Consider the following 16,099-nt stretch of genomic DNA (forward strand, 5'->3'; position numbering starts at 1 on the left):
GGCACCTACCGCGTTGACTGAGCACCTGCTCCATGCTGGAGCTCGAACCCCAACCCCCACCCCATCTTCACCACCACAGCGGAGGGAGAGCACTCGCCCTGTTGCTCTGATGAGAAGACTGAGGCTCCGGCAGGCGCAGACACCCTGCCCAGGCCCAGAGGCCCCCACTCCACAGGGGCGGCGGCAAAGGGGCCAAGAGGACGGTGGCCTGGACCCCAGGCCTCAGTCTCCCCGCCTGTCCCCGCCTCTCAGTGCTGCTTCGAGGCAGGGAGGAGGCCAGCAGGGCTTGGCCTGGGGGATGCTGGCCCGCCCGCCGGCCCACCCAGGCACCTTGTTGGCGACGTCCCCGAAGGTTAGGTTGGTGAGGGTCATGCCGGCGTATCGGCGCAGGGCCAGGTTGAGAGGGTCCCGGGTCATCTTGTGCATCTCATAGTCGACCTGCAGTAACTCCGCCACGGCCTGCAGCCCACCTGTGCGGACACGGCAGGGCTGGGGGCAGGGGGGCGCCCCTCACCACCCCGCCTGCCCACCTCCCAGCCTCTGCCCGCGCAGCTCACTCTACCCATACGCCCTCCCCTCCCTCCGATCTGCTCTCCTCAAGCCCACCTTTGAAGCCCAACTCTGAGGACACCTCCTCCAGGCAGCCTGGCTGGCCCAGCCCCCTGCGTGCCCTGCGCCTTCACGCCCGCCTCTTTTCTGCCCTCAGCCCCCAGTCACACTTTGTCCGGCTGCCGGGCCTTTGCACATGCTGTTCCCTCTGCCCGGGATGCTCTTCCCCACTGTTCGCCCAGTTTCCTGAGTCCCCTTCTGCTCAAGAGTGACTTCCTCAGGGAAGCCCCCAACTCCCCAGATGAGAAGTTCCCAAAGCATTAGCCAGCAAGCCGCTGAGGGCAGGGCTGGTGGCTGCCCCGCTGCGTCCCCAGGACGGACCAGACGGCGTGTGCTCAGGAGCCACTGCTGATGGCCCACACACGCGACTTTTTTTTCCTTTTTTTTTCTTTTTTAATTTTTTGGCCATCCACGCAGCATGTGGGATCTTAGTTCCCCGACCCGGGATCAGACCCGCGGCCCCTGCAGTGGAAGCACGGAGTCTTAACCACTGGACCGCCAGGGAGGTTCCTGCACACACAGTTCTTTACTCACTAGGACAACTGGGTTCTCACCTTAGAAAGAGTAAATGGTCGGGACTTCCCTGGTGGTCCAGCGGTTAAGACTCCATGCTTCCAAAGCAAGGGGTGCCCGGGGTTCGATTCCTGGTCAGGGAACTAGATCCCACATGCTGCAACTAAAAGCCTGCATGCCCCAACTAAAAGATTCTGCATGGGGACTTACCTGGTGGCGCAGTGGTTAAGAATCCACCTGCCAATGCAGGGGACACGGGTTCGAGCCCTGGTCCGGGAAGATCCCACATGCCGCGGAGGAACTACGCCCGTACGCCACAACTATTCAGCCTGCGCTCTAGAGCCCGCGAGCCACAACCACTGAGCCCATGTGCCACAACTACTGAAGCCCGTGCGCCTAGAGCCCGTGCTCCGCAACAAGAGAAGCCACCGCAATGAGAAGCAGCCCGTGCACCACAACGAAGAGCAGCCCCTGCTTGCCGCACTAGAGAAAGCCCACGCGCAGCAACGAAGACCCCAACGCAGCCAAAAAAAATTTTTTAGTTAAAAAAAAAAGATTCTGCATGCTGCAACTAAGACCTGGTGCAGCCAAATAAATAATTTTTTTTAAAGAGTAAATGGTCAGCGGGAGCAGAAGGGAAAAACCTGCAGGAACCCAAACACACGCAGCCCTTCCCCCTCGTTCGGCAACAGGATCGTCCTTGGGACCCAGGACCGGTGAGGCAGTTTTGCTGAAGAGCACGCCAGTGGGGACCACCCTGGGGAAGGGGCTTAGCAACACAAACCTACAAACTTCCAAAGCGAACCTGTACGTGTGTGTGCACAGCAGCACGAGCCACAACAGCCAGAAGGTGGAAACGGCCTGAGTGTCCATCACCAGATGACGGAGGAACACACCGTGTCCCTCCACACATGGGGACGTCCCTCAGCCACGAAAAGGGGTGAAGCCCTGACCCTCGCTACCACATGGACGGACCCAGAGAACACGATGCTCAGAGAGAGAAGCCAGACACAGAGTGTGTGATTCCATTGATGGGAAACATCCAGAACAGGCAGAACCACAGACACACAGCATGGGTTCGTGGTTGCCAGGGGCTGGGGAGGGGGCTGGGGGGCTGAGTGGTTAATGGGGACAGGGTTTCAGTTTGGGAAGAAAAGATTAAAAATGGTTAAGACAGTAAATTTTATGTTACATATAATTTACCACAGTTTAAAAAAATGTTTAGGGAATTCCCTGGCAGTCCAGTGGTTAGGACTCGGTGCTTTCACTGCTGAGGGCCCAGGTTCAATCCCTGATTGGGGAACTAAGATCCCATAAGCTCTGCAGCGTGGCCAAAAAAAATTAAAATTTAAAAATGTTTAAATACGTAATTATAAGTCGGAGTGGGGAGCTTCCAAAGCCTTTTTGCTTCTTAATCTGGAAACTCCACTCCCGGGAACCCACACAAAGGAAAAAAATAACAATAGGGAAAAAGAGGTTGAACTGAACTGTGAGTGGGGCACGTTCACTGGATGAGCCACTCAGCTCATCACGCATCCCTTGCCTGACTGACAGACACCAGTGACATGCCAGCATTTCCATCTCGGGACCCCTGTACACGCTGAACATTTTTTTGAGGACCCCAAAGAGTTCACTTGGGTTACAGCTCAATATTTATCATACTGCCACCAACAACAAAACAAACATCCCAATCGAAAAATGGGCAGAAGACCTAAATAGACATTTCTCCAAGGAAGACATACAGATGGCCAAGAGGCACGTGCAAAGATGCTCGACATCACTAATTCTTAGAGAAAGGCAAATCAAAACTACCATGAGGGCTTCCCTGGTGGCGCAGTGGTTGGGAGTCCGCCTGCCGATGCAGGGGACACGGGTTCGTGCCCCGGTCCGGGAAGATCCCGCATGTCACGGAGTGGCTGGGCCCGTGAGCCATGGCCGCTGAGCCTGCGCGTCCGGAGCCTGTGCTCCGCAACGGGAGAGGCCACAACAGTGAGAGGCCCGCTTACCACACACACAAAAAAAGCTACCATGAGCTACCACCTCACACCCGTCAGAATGGCCATCGTTAAAACGTCTACAAATAACAAATGCTGGAGAGGGTGTGGAGAAAAGGGAACCCTCCTACACTGTTGGTGGGGATGTAAGTTGGTGCAGCCATTATGGAGAACAGTATGGAGGATCCTTAAACAACTAAAAATAGAGCTACCATATGATCCTGCAATCCCACTCCTGAGCATATACCCGGACAAAACTATAATTTGAAAAGACACATGCGCCCCTGTGTTCATAGCAGCACCATTCACAATAGCCAGGACATGGAAGCAACCTAAATGTCCATTGACAGATGAGTGGATAAAGAAGATGTGGTATATATAGATACAATGGAATATTACTCGGCCTTAAAAAAAAGAATGAAATAATGCCATTTGCAGCAACATGGATGAGCCCAGAGATTATCATACTAAGTGAAGTATGTCAGACAAATACCATATGATCTCACTTTTATGTGGCATCTAAAATATGACACAAATGAACTTATCTACAAAACAGAAACAGACTCATGGGCACAGAGAAGAGACTTATGGTTGCCGGGGGGAGGGGGTTGGGGGGAGGGATGGAGTGGGAGGTTGGGGTTAGCAAATGTAAACTATTATATATAGGATAGATACACAACAAGGTCCTACTGTAGAGCACAGGGAACCATATTCAATATCCTGTGATAAACCACAATGGAAAAGAATATGAAAAAAGAATGTATATGTAACTGCATCCCTTTACACCTGAAACTAACACAATATTGTAAATCAACTATACTTCAATAAACAAAAAATATTTACCACACTAGAAATGAAAACGGAGAAATCTTTTAACCCCAGAACGCACAGCCCAGCGGTCCTCAGAGTAGGAGTGCCTGGAAAAACCCCTCTGAACACACATGCGCACGAGAGTGAAAAAGGCAGATCGCATCTTCGTGGAATTATCAACATAGCACTGAGTGTGCAGGCCTCTCGGAAGGAGCTTGGTAACCTCCAGCCGTCCCTGGACCGGCTGGCGGAGGAAGGACTCCAGACCTGTGCCCTCTTGTAAAATGTCTGCCACTCCAGATGCCCGTCCCGGAAAGGCTGCGCCTGGGCGCTCCCCCCCACACCCACATTGGGTTTCGAGCGCCCGAGTCTATGTGGCCGGACCACGTGAGACCTTACAGAACCTTTGAGTGGTTTGACCATCTGCTGGGTGAGAAGTAGTGCCTCGTTTGGCCCTTGATGTTTCCTTTCCCCATGTTTTGATTACTTTTATGCGGAAAAGATGCTGCAGTACTCCCAAACCTAAAACTTCACAGGGTCGCTCCGCCTCGACCACCCAGTAGCTCCGATTCACCTTTTCTCCTGCCTTCCCGGCCTCTCCCCTGTTCTCTGAGCCCCAGGACCACTAGTGCCGAGAATCTGCCCTGCACCGGGTGAGGCCCGGAGGCCGTCCAGATCGGGGGTAGCTCCAGCTCGCAGGGGCGGCGAGGGGCACTCACCCAGCTCGTTCATGGCACGGCGGTATTCCTCGTCGAAGGACAGCTTCATCACGGCGCAGGTGGCCTGGCAGATCTGTGGCTCGATGGGGACCGGGGCTGTGGGCAAGGGGACCGGGTCAGAGCCCTTCCACTGCAGGAAATGTCGCCTGGTGGGTCCCCGCCCCTCCCTGCAGTCTCCACCCTGCAGACCTGCCAAGACCTGGAGCTTTACAAAGTGCTGCCCGCCGGGCGCACGGGGTCACCCCCAGAGCATCGGCCCCTCTGAAGTGAACGGGGGGGGCCTGCCTCACCCCGCCTGGTGCTTAGCATCTGATACTAACTTTGCAGGCGGCCCCAACAGCTAGGAATCTCAAACTCTGCCCCCGCCTTTCGAGGGTTAACTACAATCTATCCATTCAATCAACGACCGTTTCTTGAGCGTCCACCTTGTGGCTATCCCTTTACCAGTCTGTCTTCACAGGTTCCCAGGAGGCCTCAGCCGGCGCGTGGCACAGAGCAGGTGCCCGGCAAAAGCCAGAGGCCGCTGTTACTGCCAGTGGTGCTGCCCTGGCCCCCGGGGAGCCCAGGCTGCCGCCCAGCGCACAGAAGCTGCTCACTCACTCACCGCCGCCGGCGCTGCTGCCCTCGGGCCCACCGTCCCGGGCCTGCAGCCAGTCCCAGCAGGTCTCACAGTAGGCACGGATCTGCTCGAGCACGTGCAGGACGCGCATTTCCTTGCGTGCCAGACCCTGGTCCGGCTGGGAGAAGACGATGTTGTGCAGCGCTGCGTTGGCGCGCATGCGCGCATCCTTGGCTCCCGGCGCCCCTGGGGTCCCGTTGCGACCCCCAGCCCCCGCCTCGGTGCCGTGCAGGATCTGCAGCAGCAGCGGCAGGCAGCCCGAGCGGCGCATGGCCACGCAGCTCTCAGGTGAGCTGGACATGGCGAGCAGCGTCCGTGCCGTGTCCTCCTGGTCACGCGTCGCCAGCATGGACAGCAGCCAGAAGACCACCTCCACCTGCGAGGGGCAGGAGATGTCAGGGTGGGGAGCCCCGCCTGGCTCACCTGGCCCCAGACGGGCCCACCTGCACTCCCCCTAAACGGATGAGAGTCCTATGACTTCAGCCCAGGAGAATCTCTTGCTCACCCCACTACCCTCACCCTGCATCCTCCCGGGGAGCAACACACACACACACACACACACACACACACACACACACACACACCACTGCAGAGATGCCCCCAGCCCATGAGAGCCAAATGTCCACCCCATCAGCCTCACCAGTACTCCTAGGGGTGGCCCCCTACATCTAAGTGCAGAGTGCCCCTCAAATATACAGAACAGGTATCCACACCCACGCCAGGCTCCGCACCACAACCCAACCTCCCGACTCACTCCAACTCAGGATGACCCTCCCACACCTGGGGATGCTTTAGGGAGGCCTGGAGAGGGAGGGGCCTTCAAATGCAGCAGGGATGCAGGACCCACTTCACTGTGTATCCCAACCCAGCCGGCCGCCACTGCCCCCACCCCGCCTCTCAGCATCCCCCCCCCAGACTCCCCTCACCTTGCTGTTGCCCGGCTGAGGGGCACCATCCTCAGGGTGCGTGGGGACCTCGGCCTCTGGGTCCTCATCCATCGGCATCGACTTCACTGCCAGCAAGGCCTGTGGGGAGAACGCCAGGCCTGCGGGTTCCGCCCAGGGGCACCCCACAAAGCGCCCAGGCTGCTGATGCCTGCCCTACCCCCACGACGATGTGGCGGGGGCCGCAGACGGATTCCTGAACCCTGGGCAGGGCCCGGGGGTCTCCCTGCTGCCTGGGGCTGTCACCACGCACTAGGGCTCTGACTTCGCCCCTCCTGGTACCTGGGGCTCGGTCTGTTGCACCCGGTCCTGTGCCGACAGCAATTCCTTGTCTATCTGCTCCAGGCGGGAAGCACGGATCTGCGTGGGAGAAAGGGCACACTGAGGAAATCCCACCCGGCTCCGACTCCGCCCACACTCCCAATATGGCCCCGTCCCCAGTCCAAATCCTGCCCCATGCTGACTCCACCCAGTCCCTGGTTTGGCCCCATCCATTGCCAAAACCCCACCCTGGGCTCTGACCCCGCCTCCTCCTTGATATGGCCCACCCACTCTCAACACCCCCACCCCACCCCCAGTTATCTGACTCCACTTCCTGATCCCACCCAAGGTCCAACCCTCAAGCCCAGGCTCTGGCCCCGCCCACAACTTAAACCCCAGGCCATCCCTCCGGACCCACCTATTTTCTGACTTGGTCCCGCCATTTGACTGTCAACGCCCAAGTCCTGGTCAGACACGGTTCCTCGCACTGGTGGCCCCGTCCCTATCGTTCTGGGACTCTTCTCTGAGCCGGGGTCTGCGCTAAGCCCCCTACGGCTCCGCTCACACTCAGCTCTTAACTCTGGCTCCGCTTCCTGCGTCAGGCCCCACCCGCAGGAGTCTCTGTCCTCTGATTCGCCCGCAGGCATATAACCCCGCCCATTAACAATATCTGCGCCCCTCCCACAACAATATCTGCGCTCTGATCCTCCCGCTGGCGTATGGCTCCGCCCAGGCTCCGCCCCAGCCGCACCTGCGCCCGCTGCACCATCTCGTCCGAGGTGCCGAAGCGCTCCTCCATCAGCGAGCGGATGTGCTGGGCTTCGAACTCCAGCTGCTGCCGGATCAGATCCATCTGCATCGAGAACTGCTGGGAGGGGCGGGTGGGCCTCGGTGAGTTGAGGGGGGGCGATACCCGGGCGAGGGCTGGGCCTCCGCTCCACTCCGCCCCCCGCCATGGGCGGGGCGGGGCGGGGCGGGGCGGGGCACTGCAAAATCCCGGGCAGCTCCGCGCGCTCACCGTCTCCACGTGCGGGAGTTCGTCCAGGCGCTTGGATAGGCCCTGCAGCTGCGAGTAATACCAGAGCTTCTCCTTCTCCTCCTTCTCGATCTCATTCAATAGGAAACACCTGGCGGAGGGCCGGTCGGTGGACGCGGGCTCACGGAGCGGGAGACGTTGCCATGTGTTTGTTTACCCTGACTTTCGTAATCACTTCTGGGGTGCTTACTGGGTGCCAAGTTTAATAGGTAGTGTGGCAAAGTCTCGCCCGTGGTGCCCCTGGCACTGGGGTGGGGATGGAGTGCAGAAATTATTTGAAAGTAAAAAAGGTAACTCTTTTGTAAATTTTGGTCCTCGGAGAAAGGCTCTGAGGAGGCTGTTCTAACACCTCTCGAACACCGGCTAATCTCCCTCTAGCCTACACAGGGCAAACTTCAGGCTCGGATTGCTCCAGGTGCAGTAGAGTCTCCCTCTTCACACCCTGTGAGGAGACACTGCTATTCCCATTTTACAGAGCAGAAGTCTGAGGCTGGCAGGGGCTAGAGTTCTTGCTTGAGGTCAGACAGCAAAGCATGGACTTAACTCCAGGCTGCTCCAGAACTTCCCTGTCTGACCGCACACAACACAGCTGAGCTGAGCTAGGCACCCAGACCCTGCCTCCTCCTTCTGGCCTCAAGCCCAGGTTTCTTGGGCCGCAGCCCTTTCTCCACAAAGGCTGCCTTGAGTCTCTCTGGCTCCAGGCCTGACTGTGAGCCCTGGCACTGGACACAGCCCTGTCCCTGGTGACGCCTGTGTGTCCAGGACCCCTGGGGACGTCTCCCAGGAGCCTTCCCCTCTGCCAGGAACACCCCCCCCCCCGCCCTTGTCCTCCAGCTGAGGTCAGTTGGGCCAGGAAAGGGGGCTGAGGCACCACATGGGGATGGGGCAGGGAGTGGGCAAGGGGGCTCATGATGTGGGTGGAGCCTTGTGACCACTGCCTGTGGCAAGGTTCCCCACCATCTCACCGTTCCCGGTCCAGTTCCTCCAGCAGCTGGATGGTGGCCCGGCTCAGCTCCCCAAAGCTGTCCTTGGAGGGCCCAGAGCTGTGCACCGGGCTTCCCTCGGGGGTCCGGGCAGTGGGCTCAGGGACCAGAGCCGGGGGCTGGAACTTGAGGTTGTACAGGCTGGTGATGTCCATCTGCAGGGCTGGATGGGCGCAGAGGGAGAGGCTGACGTCAGCACGCCCCCTGCGCCCCCTCCTCCCAGCTCCCTCAGGAAGCAGACCAGGGTTGGCCCCAACGTGCGGGGGGGGTTCCCCAGGCCAGCCCCTCACCTTTCAGCTGCTCCAGCACCTCGGTCTGCCCCGAGGACACCAGCACACGGGCCTCCTGCTCCAGCTTGCCCTGCAAGTGCTTCAGGACCTCCTGAACATGGAGGACGGAAAGAGAGCGGTCAGTGGTCCAGCCCCCTCTGAGATGCCCCTGTCCTGCCTGCCCATCCCTGGGCCCAGCGCCCTGATGTTTGTCCCTGTGACCCGGGTCCACGTCCTCCGCCCAGCCTCCCCTCGCACCTTCATGCCCGACGTTTCTGTCTCCAGCTTGGACAAGTGGCTTGAGTTATCCCGAAGCTCCTGCCTCAGGTGACTGTTCTCGGCCTTCAAGGCCTCCACCTGCCGCACCAGCTGCTCGTAGGGCGCCACGGAGCTCGTCATCTTCAGCTCCTGCAGCGCCTGGGCCCACAGGAGAGAGGGATGATCTGAGGGTCTGGGTAGGGGGCGGCCCTCGACCTAAGTTCCAGCCCTGGGTTGGGTCTCAGGCAGGGGTGGCTGGCGTGGACTGCTGCAGGCGGGATGGTGCTGGCCCAGGGAATCTGGGGGACAGACGGCCTGGCAGGTGGAGTGACGGACATAGGCAGGGACAACGGGAGACAGAGGGACAGAACTGTCGGAGAGGTGTTCAGACAGACAGCTGAACTGACCAACAGACAAGACACAGACAGACACTGGCCCTCACTGTGGGGCTTTTAGACACACAGACGGACAGCCAGACAGTTGAAACTGGCAGGGGGACTCACCAGTCCAATGCCACCAGGCTCAGAGACACACAGCCAGAGAGAGAGAGACAAACAGACAGATGGACGGACAGCCAAGACCCTCTCCTGAATGAGCACAGCCGCCCAGAGGCTGGGTGGACAGACTACCAGCTGGCCCAGATGCTGGCCAATAAGAACGCCGTGAAGGTTCTAAGAAAGCGATGGACGGGCTGATGGTGGCCCCAGCAGCTGGACAGCCAGCCAGCCAGACACAAACCCACCGTAGTCATCCTGGGGGTCTGCAGCCTGGACACCCCCTCCAGCAGCAGCTGGATCCGGAGTAGCTACCTGCTCGGCCCTGATGCCCCTCCGGTCAGCCCTCTGTCCCTAGAGCCCCCGGAGGCCCCTGCCCCCGCCCCTGGAGCCGCCACTGCCACTTGCTCTTTGTGTGTCTGGCTGCCCTTCTTGCTACAGCCCAGCCTCCTCCCTCTGTCCAGCTAGCCGGTGTCTCCTCCCTGGCTTGGCCCTCTTGACCGAGCCGTCCCACCACCGGCCCCCCTTTCCTCTTTGTTCCCTTCCCATCAGCCCTCACCCCCTCCCTCCGCCTTTGTCTGAGATGCACCAATGGCAGCCCATCCCCTCTGCCACCTCCTCCCTGGGAGCCCCCTCCCCCTGCCCGCCTGAGCCCCCTCCCCAAATCAGTCAGCCGCCCCTGCCCACAGGGGGGCACCTGCCCCTTCCCTCTCCCTCCACCACCGGGGCACACCCATTCCTTCACTCGCTCACTCATTCTCCCTCTCCTTCCCCCCAGGAGCCCCCCCACCCACTGTGGGCACAGCTGGGCCTGGAGTAGGGGTAGGGGGGGCTCGGCCCCAAGGAGGAGTCAGTCCATTCTAACCACTCAGAGGACCTACTGCGTGCCTGGCCTTGTCATCTGACACCTTGTCACAGTCCTGAGCCTTGAGCCTCAAGGATCAGCATTCGACTGTTCCCAGAGAGAGAAACTGAGCCTGGGGGGACGCAGCAGGCATGACTGGGACCCAGACACTGTCCTGGAAGTGGTCACAAGTCCAGGCAGTGCTGGAAGCACACAAGCCCCTCCCCCGCTGCAGGCCTCGGTTTGCACATCTGAGGAATGGGGAGAACTCGGTCTACCAGGCTTATCTTATGGGCCAACTAGAGGGCCAGGTGGGATGGTGGTCATGGAGCAGACAGGACAGTCCCATGGGTGACAGTGTGTCAGGTGGGGGAGGCTGGCGCCTGAGGACCACAGTCCCCTCTCTTACCCTGATACTGATCCTGCCCGAGGTTCAGTCGGGGGTCCCAGCTGGGGATCAGGACCCACTGGCGCTGTAGCAAGATCCCTGGGGTCCGACTGGGGCCCTGTGTCCTGGCTGAGGCCACCATGCCATGCCCAGCCAGGGGGAAGCACTAGTCCCGTGCATGCCCCTCCCACTCGGCAAACCCAGACCCCTCCTGGGGCCCTCTCCCCAGGCTGCCCCCAAGGAGCTCTTCTGGAATGGCCCAGACAGAGCCTCAGACCTTTCATTCCCCCCACAGGAGTGACCCAGTGGTCACTCCTGCGTCCCCATCAGACTGAACTTGGTAGCAGGGCCACGCATCAGGCTCCCTCCCATTCCAACCTGGGTCCCCAACACCACACTCCCACCAGCTCCTCAAGCTCTACCCAGCTGGCCCCTCCCAGGGCAGCCTCGCCAGCCTCTTCCCGGCCTCCCACGATCCCCTTTTCATGCACAGACAGAGGGAAAGTTGCGAGTTGGATTCCATTTCTCCCCTGCGCAAATGCCTCCACGGCTCCCCAGTGCCCTCAGCATAAGCTGTGAGCCCTCTGCATACAGCCCGCATCACTGCCACCGGCAGCTCTCTTTCCCCCAGGCCATTTCACATGCAGTTCTCCTGCCCGGAGCACCTCTCCTAACTCCTGCCATCGTCACAAGGCCACCTCCTCCCTCCTGCCTGCCCCTCACCCCCAGGCTGCCTCGGGGGACCGCATCCGATATGTGTGCACCGATAGGAAAGCACCAATAGCTAGGGGTTTTGTCTGAATGACAGAGAGGTGCAGCACCATTCCCCAAGACACACAGTGTCTTGTCCGAAGACTCTGGGAGGTCTGGGTATTGACACCTGTGAGTGGGTGTTTGCGTGGGATCAACTGCAGCGACGCAGACGCCCACCTCCCTGGGACACAGTTTCTCCTCTGGCTCCGCCCTGAAGAAACGGAGGCTCCAGCCTGTGTGCTTACAGGCGCGGCAGAGAGAAAAGGACAGAGACTCCGGCAAGGCGGAGGCCGCACCCGCGCTGCCCTCCACCCAGGGAAGGCGCCCGCTTACTTTATCTCACTGGGGTTGGGCTGGCTGCGGTGCCGAGGGCCTGGGGGTTCCTCCCTCCGCGCAGCTACGCCGGCCCCGCCCAAGTTCCCAGTCCTCCGGGGCTGGGGCGGCCGCGGGGCGCGGGCTCCAGGGCTCCGGGGTTTCGGCGGGGCGGACGAGGACTCCGCGTTAGACAAAGCCCAGTCCGGGCCTCGCCAGGCGGCGCCGCCACTCCGGGCGCTGGGCGAGACCACCGCGAGCGGGGGAGGATGCGGGATGCAGGCGCGGCGGCCAATGGCGGCACGGGAAGATGGGCTGGTGCCATGGCAACAGCCAATGGCGGCCCGGGGCTGGGACCGCCGGCGGGTGCGGGGCTTCGGGCCTCCGAGCGGGTTCGGCGGGGTGTGTGTGTGTGTGTGCGTGCGTGTGTGTATGGGTGAATACCCCTTAGGGAAGGGAGCCTCCCAATGACCATGACCTTGTGTCCTCCACTCCAGGCCTCCACTCCATTCGGGGTGAAATGGCGTTTCAGAACCTGCAGTGGCTGGATCTGCAGAATATGAGTGTAAGCCATCCAGTTTTGGGTGTTACATCAGAACCTTAGGGTGGAGGGAGGGAAGCTCCAGGGGCGGGGCAGGAAGCCCCTCTCCACGGATACGGCCTGGCCTGGATCCGATGGGTCAGGGCAGGCCAGGGTTGGGGATCTAGCTGGACCACCCCGTCGAGCGTCCTGGCTGACATGGGGGGTGAGCGTGGGGGATGGGCAGGCACGCTGGGACCCTACATCTCTCCCTGTCCCCCTGCCTGGCAGAGTGTCAGCGCCTCCGTGACTCCGTGGCCCTTCCTACATTCTCTGAATCTCTGACTCTCTGTGTCTGTCCCCTGTGGGACCCATAATTCACCCTCGCACAAGGGAAGCCAGCAGAGGGAGGGGGCTGAGCTCCCAGGAGTACCCGTCCCCAGCTGTCTCAGATCGTCAGTAGGTCCCCGGAGGCCACTTGAGGGTTTAACACCCAGAGGCCGAATCTGCAGCTGCAGCTCAGGCCGCCTGCTGCCCAAAGGACGAAGAAGACATGGCTTTGGGGCTTGCCTCTCTCTTCTCTTGGCTGGGGGGCCAGGGCAGGTCGTTCACCTGGAGACCCTCAGTTTCTCCCTCTGTAAAATCGGGAGGTGGCTGCAGCCTTTGTAAGGGCTGGTGCAGGGAAGGACAGGACAGGAGGGGCAGCCAAGGACACAAGGACCACGGCCACCATGGTGTCTCCTGTTGGGCCGGCTGCAGGAGGCCCCTTGTGTCCCACCCTGGGACAAAAACACTGGAGGCGCCGAAAGAACTTGGACCTTGGGTGTTCCAGAGCCTCCGGAGCCAAACACAGCCGCCCCCAGCCTGTGGGACCCGGGAGCGAGTGCAATGGGCAGAAGGGCTCTTTCCAGAGGCTGGGAAGGCTGCACTGAGAAGGGGACACCGGTGCTGGGCCTCTTCAGCATGAATCAGAGCTGGGCATGGGATCAAGGAGGGGAAAAGCATTCCAGGCTGAGGGAACAGCACATACAATGCCTGGAGCCAGGAGAGATCAGAGCCCACTCAAGGCATATGGACTTCGGTGGTGGGGCTGGACCAGGGAACTGATGCGGCGTTTAGAGGAGGAGGAGTCCTGGGGCTGAGCTGACCACGGGAAAGCAGGGCAGACTGGGCAAAGCTGGAATGGGGGCGGGGAGAGGACAGAGCCCAGGGCCGACTTCAGCTCCACCTTGACTCCCCTGCATGACCTGGGGCATGGCCTCAGTTTCCCATTTTGTTCACTGGGAGGTGGTTAGAGAATCCCTGCCCCAACACCCATGGGACGAAGTCTCAGCTCCCCCATCCAGTCTTAGATGCCACTGCTCTCCAGGCCCCTCTCAGCCAGAACGTTAGAGCTGGCAGGGGGCTTGGAGGGTCCAATGGCCAGTCTTGTCCTCATTCACAGGGGAAAACTGACGCTCAGGGCAGGGAGCATGTTGCTTGAGTTCATGTGCAAGCCCAACCAGGCCCTCCCTGGGCGTTCCTCACCACTCTGGGTGGGGCTGGGGCCTGGAAGGTTGAGAGCACATGAGGGCTGAGACCCCAAGGCAAAATGCCCTTGTCCGCAAGCCTCTGGAACATCACGTCCCTGACACCACCCCAAATCCTTGACCCTGTAAATCTTTGAGCCACAGCCAGAATCGGGCATCACTGTAAATTCTAGAAAGACAAGAGCCTTCGGAACCCTCAGAGCCTCCCAGGACCCCAGGCCCAATCTCGGGGTGCCAAGGTCTAGTGGGGGGCCTCTTCCCAGTCTCCCTCCCTGGTATCGTCTGCTCCCTCTACTGCACAGGGCTCGATTCTCCCCATCGCCACCATAAAACAACGCCCCCCGAGCCTGGCACACAGCCAGGTTCATTCTTGGGCCTTCTGAGCCTGACCCCGGGCATCTCTGCCCCCTTGATTCGCCCCCCCCTTCCCCACTGAGCCTCCGCCGTGTCAGGGGCCGGGGGCGGAACCAGGAGCGTCCCCCGACTCGGAGCTGGATGGGGGTGGGGGACAGGGGAGCAGGAAGGCAGCAGGTGGTCATGAGATCACAGAGACGGGCTCAGGCTGGGTGACTGGGCAGGGCCCTGACAGGTGAGGAGAGAATGCCACTGGAGGTGGGGGAGGGGTGGGGCCGGCTGGTCCAGGCCGCGTCCCCGAATCCCGACCCGGGATGGGTCGCCTGACCACGGTTCTGGGCCTCAGTTTCCCGGGCGTGGAGCGGACGGGCTCGAGGCTCCTTCAGCACCGCGGACAGCTCCCGCCGGCCTCTGGGCTGTGCCCTCTGCGGGCGCCTCCGCCCCGCGCTCAGGCTCCAGCCCAGCTCGAGGCGTGACCTTGGGCTCCCCGCAGCACCCTCCCAGCCTCAGTTTCTCTTAAAGAGGGGATGTTATAGCCCCAGAATTCAGATTTCGGAGGCCAGCAAAGCGCTCGGGCCCGATGGGATGGATATTACTATGGACATCCGCGTGGGCGAACATCTAAGTCAGCCCTACGCTCTGCGGCCAGAAGGGGAAACTGAGGCCTGGAGAGCTGTAGGGCGTGGCACGGTCCCCCACCCGCCTGCGCACGGCGGAGCCTCGGCAGAGCGAGTCCTCGCCGCAGCGCCCCCGCCGCAGCCCTCCCGCCGTAGCCAGTCTTCTGGTCTGCGCAATGAGGAGGGGTCCGGGGGTCTGTCTCGGAGGCAGAAGGCTGGGCCCGGCGTGGCCGCGCCTGCGCAAACCCGGAGTGGGGGGGGGGACTGTGGCTGCGGCGCGGGGGAGGGGCTGCCAGCCCTGCGAACAACCTGAGGCGGTTTCCCTGGCAACGGTCTCCACAGCGACTGCGCGAGACCCCAGACCCTTGGCGATTCCCTGCGCGTGCCCTTGCGCCTCCCGCTGCCGCGACCACCGTTCCCGCGGTCCTCACCCCATTCCGGGCTGCGGCTCTCCCGCCCCAGCCGCGCCCACGGCCAGACCCCACGCCCCGCGGCCGGGACCCCCGCGCCCTACCTGGTCCCCGAAGAAGGCCGAGTGCAGCAGGCTCAGCAGCCCCAGGAGCCCCATGGAGCCGCGGCCGCCTCAATCAGTCTGCGCCCCGCCCCTCGGCCGCCGGGGGTGGGGGTGGGAGGGACGGGCCGGGAAGCCTGCGCCTGCGCGGAGCAAGGGACTGAGAGGGGGGTCACACGGCGGGGCAGGCGGGGACTCTAACGCGAAGGGGGCGAAAGAGGGGGTAACTGGGGGGCCCTCCCGGGCGGGGGAAGGGAGTCTCGAGGGACTGAGGACTTGGGAGGGGCGGCGTGAGGAGATACCGAGTGAGGGAGATGGGGGCGGGGACCAGCGTGAGCGGAGAAGGAGGGGGGAGGGGCGGGGGTCCAACGGGGTTGGGGAGCCCTAGAGAGGCGCGGGAGGGGTCCCTGGGGGCGGGGGAAGAGCAGGGAGGGGCTCTCACGGGAGCTGGAGAGGCGGTCCGGTGTTGGGAAGTGGGCCCGGGGTAGGAGGGGTCCCCTGGAGGACGAAGATCTCGAAGGGACGTAGGGGGGCGCCGCCCTTCGGCCTCAGTCGGCTGCCCGCTTGGACAGTGTCCCTGCAGTGGCCGGGGCCGCGCGTTCCGTTCATTAGTCATTCAGCAAACGTTGACTGCGCGCCTGCTGCTTGCCGGGCTCTGAACTGGGCGCTGGGCACGCGGGGGACTGGTGGGCGACACCACACGTAAACCAACTTTCAGTCATTTACCAAACACTTAAACACCTACTGCGTGCTGGGCCCTAT

General features: G+C 61.4%; 1 protein-coding gene across 1 annotated transcript in view; it reads right to left on the minus strand.

Annotated features, from left to right (window-relative positions):
- The window catches only part of APC2 (APC regulator of Wnt signaling pathway 2), a 33,616-nt gene extending 18,207 nt beyond the window's left edge, over positions 1 to 15,409 (minus strand). Inside the window, exons 1-11 of the mRNA XM_089905775.1 lie at positions 15,341 to 15,409; positions 9,016 to 9,174; positions 8,779 to 8,869; positions 8,471 to 8,651; positions 7,488 to 7,596; positions 7,221 to 7,337; positions 6,491 to 6,568; positions 6,191 to 6,289; positions 5,250 to 5,640; positions 4,646 to 4,741; positions 331 to 470 (exon numbers count right to left, since the gene is read on the minus strand). Of these exons, the coding sequence (XP_089761901.1) occupies positions 331 to 470; positions 4,646 to 4,741; positions 5,250 to 5,640; positions 6,191 to 6,289; positions 6,491 to 6,568; positions 7,221 to 7,337; positions 7,488 to 7,596; positions 8,471 to 8,651; positions 8,779 to 8,869; positions 9,016 to 9,174; positions 15,341 to 15,394 (1,515 nt within the window). The 5' untranslated portion in view covers positions 15,395 to 15,409. The remainder of the gene's footprint in view (positions 1 to 330; positions 471 to 4,645; positions 4,742 to 5,249; positions 5,641 to 6,190; positions 6,290 to 6,490; positions 6,569 to 7,220; positions 7,338 to 7,487; positions 7,597 to 8,470; positions 8,652 to 8,778; positions 8,870 to 9,015; positions 9,175 to 15,340) is intronic.
- Between the last annotated feature and the right edge of the window lie 690 nt (positions 15,410 to 16,099).

Source organism: Delphinapterus leucas, unplaced genomic scaffold (genome assembly GCF_059928025.1).
Source record: "Delphinapterus leucas isolate spDelLeu-1000000601 "Yukka" unplaced genomic scaffold, BTC_Dleu_Yukka2 spDelLeu_asBTCV2_sq25, whole genome shotgun sequence".
Classification (NCBI taxonomy): domain Eukaryota; kingdom Metazoa; phylum Chordata; class Mammalia; order Artiodactyla; family Monodontidae; genus Delphinapterus; species Delphinapterus leucas.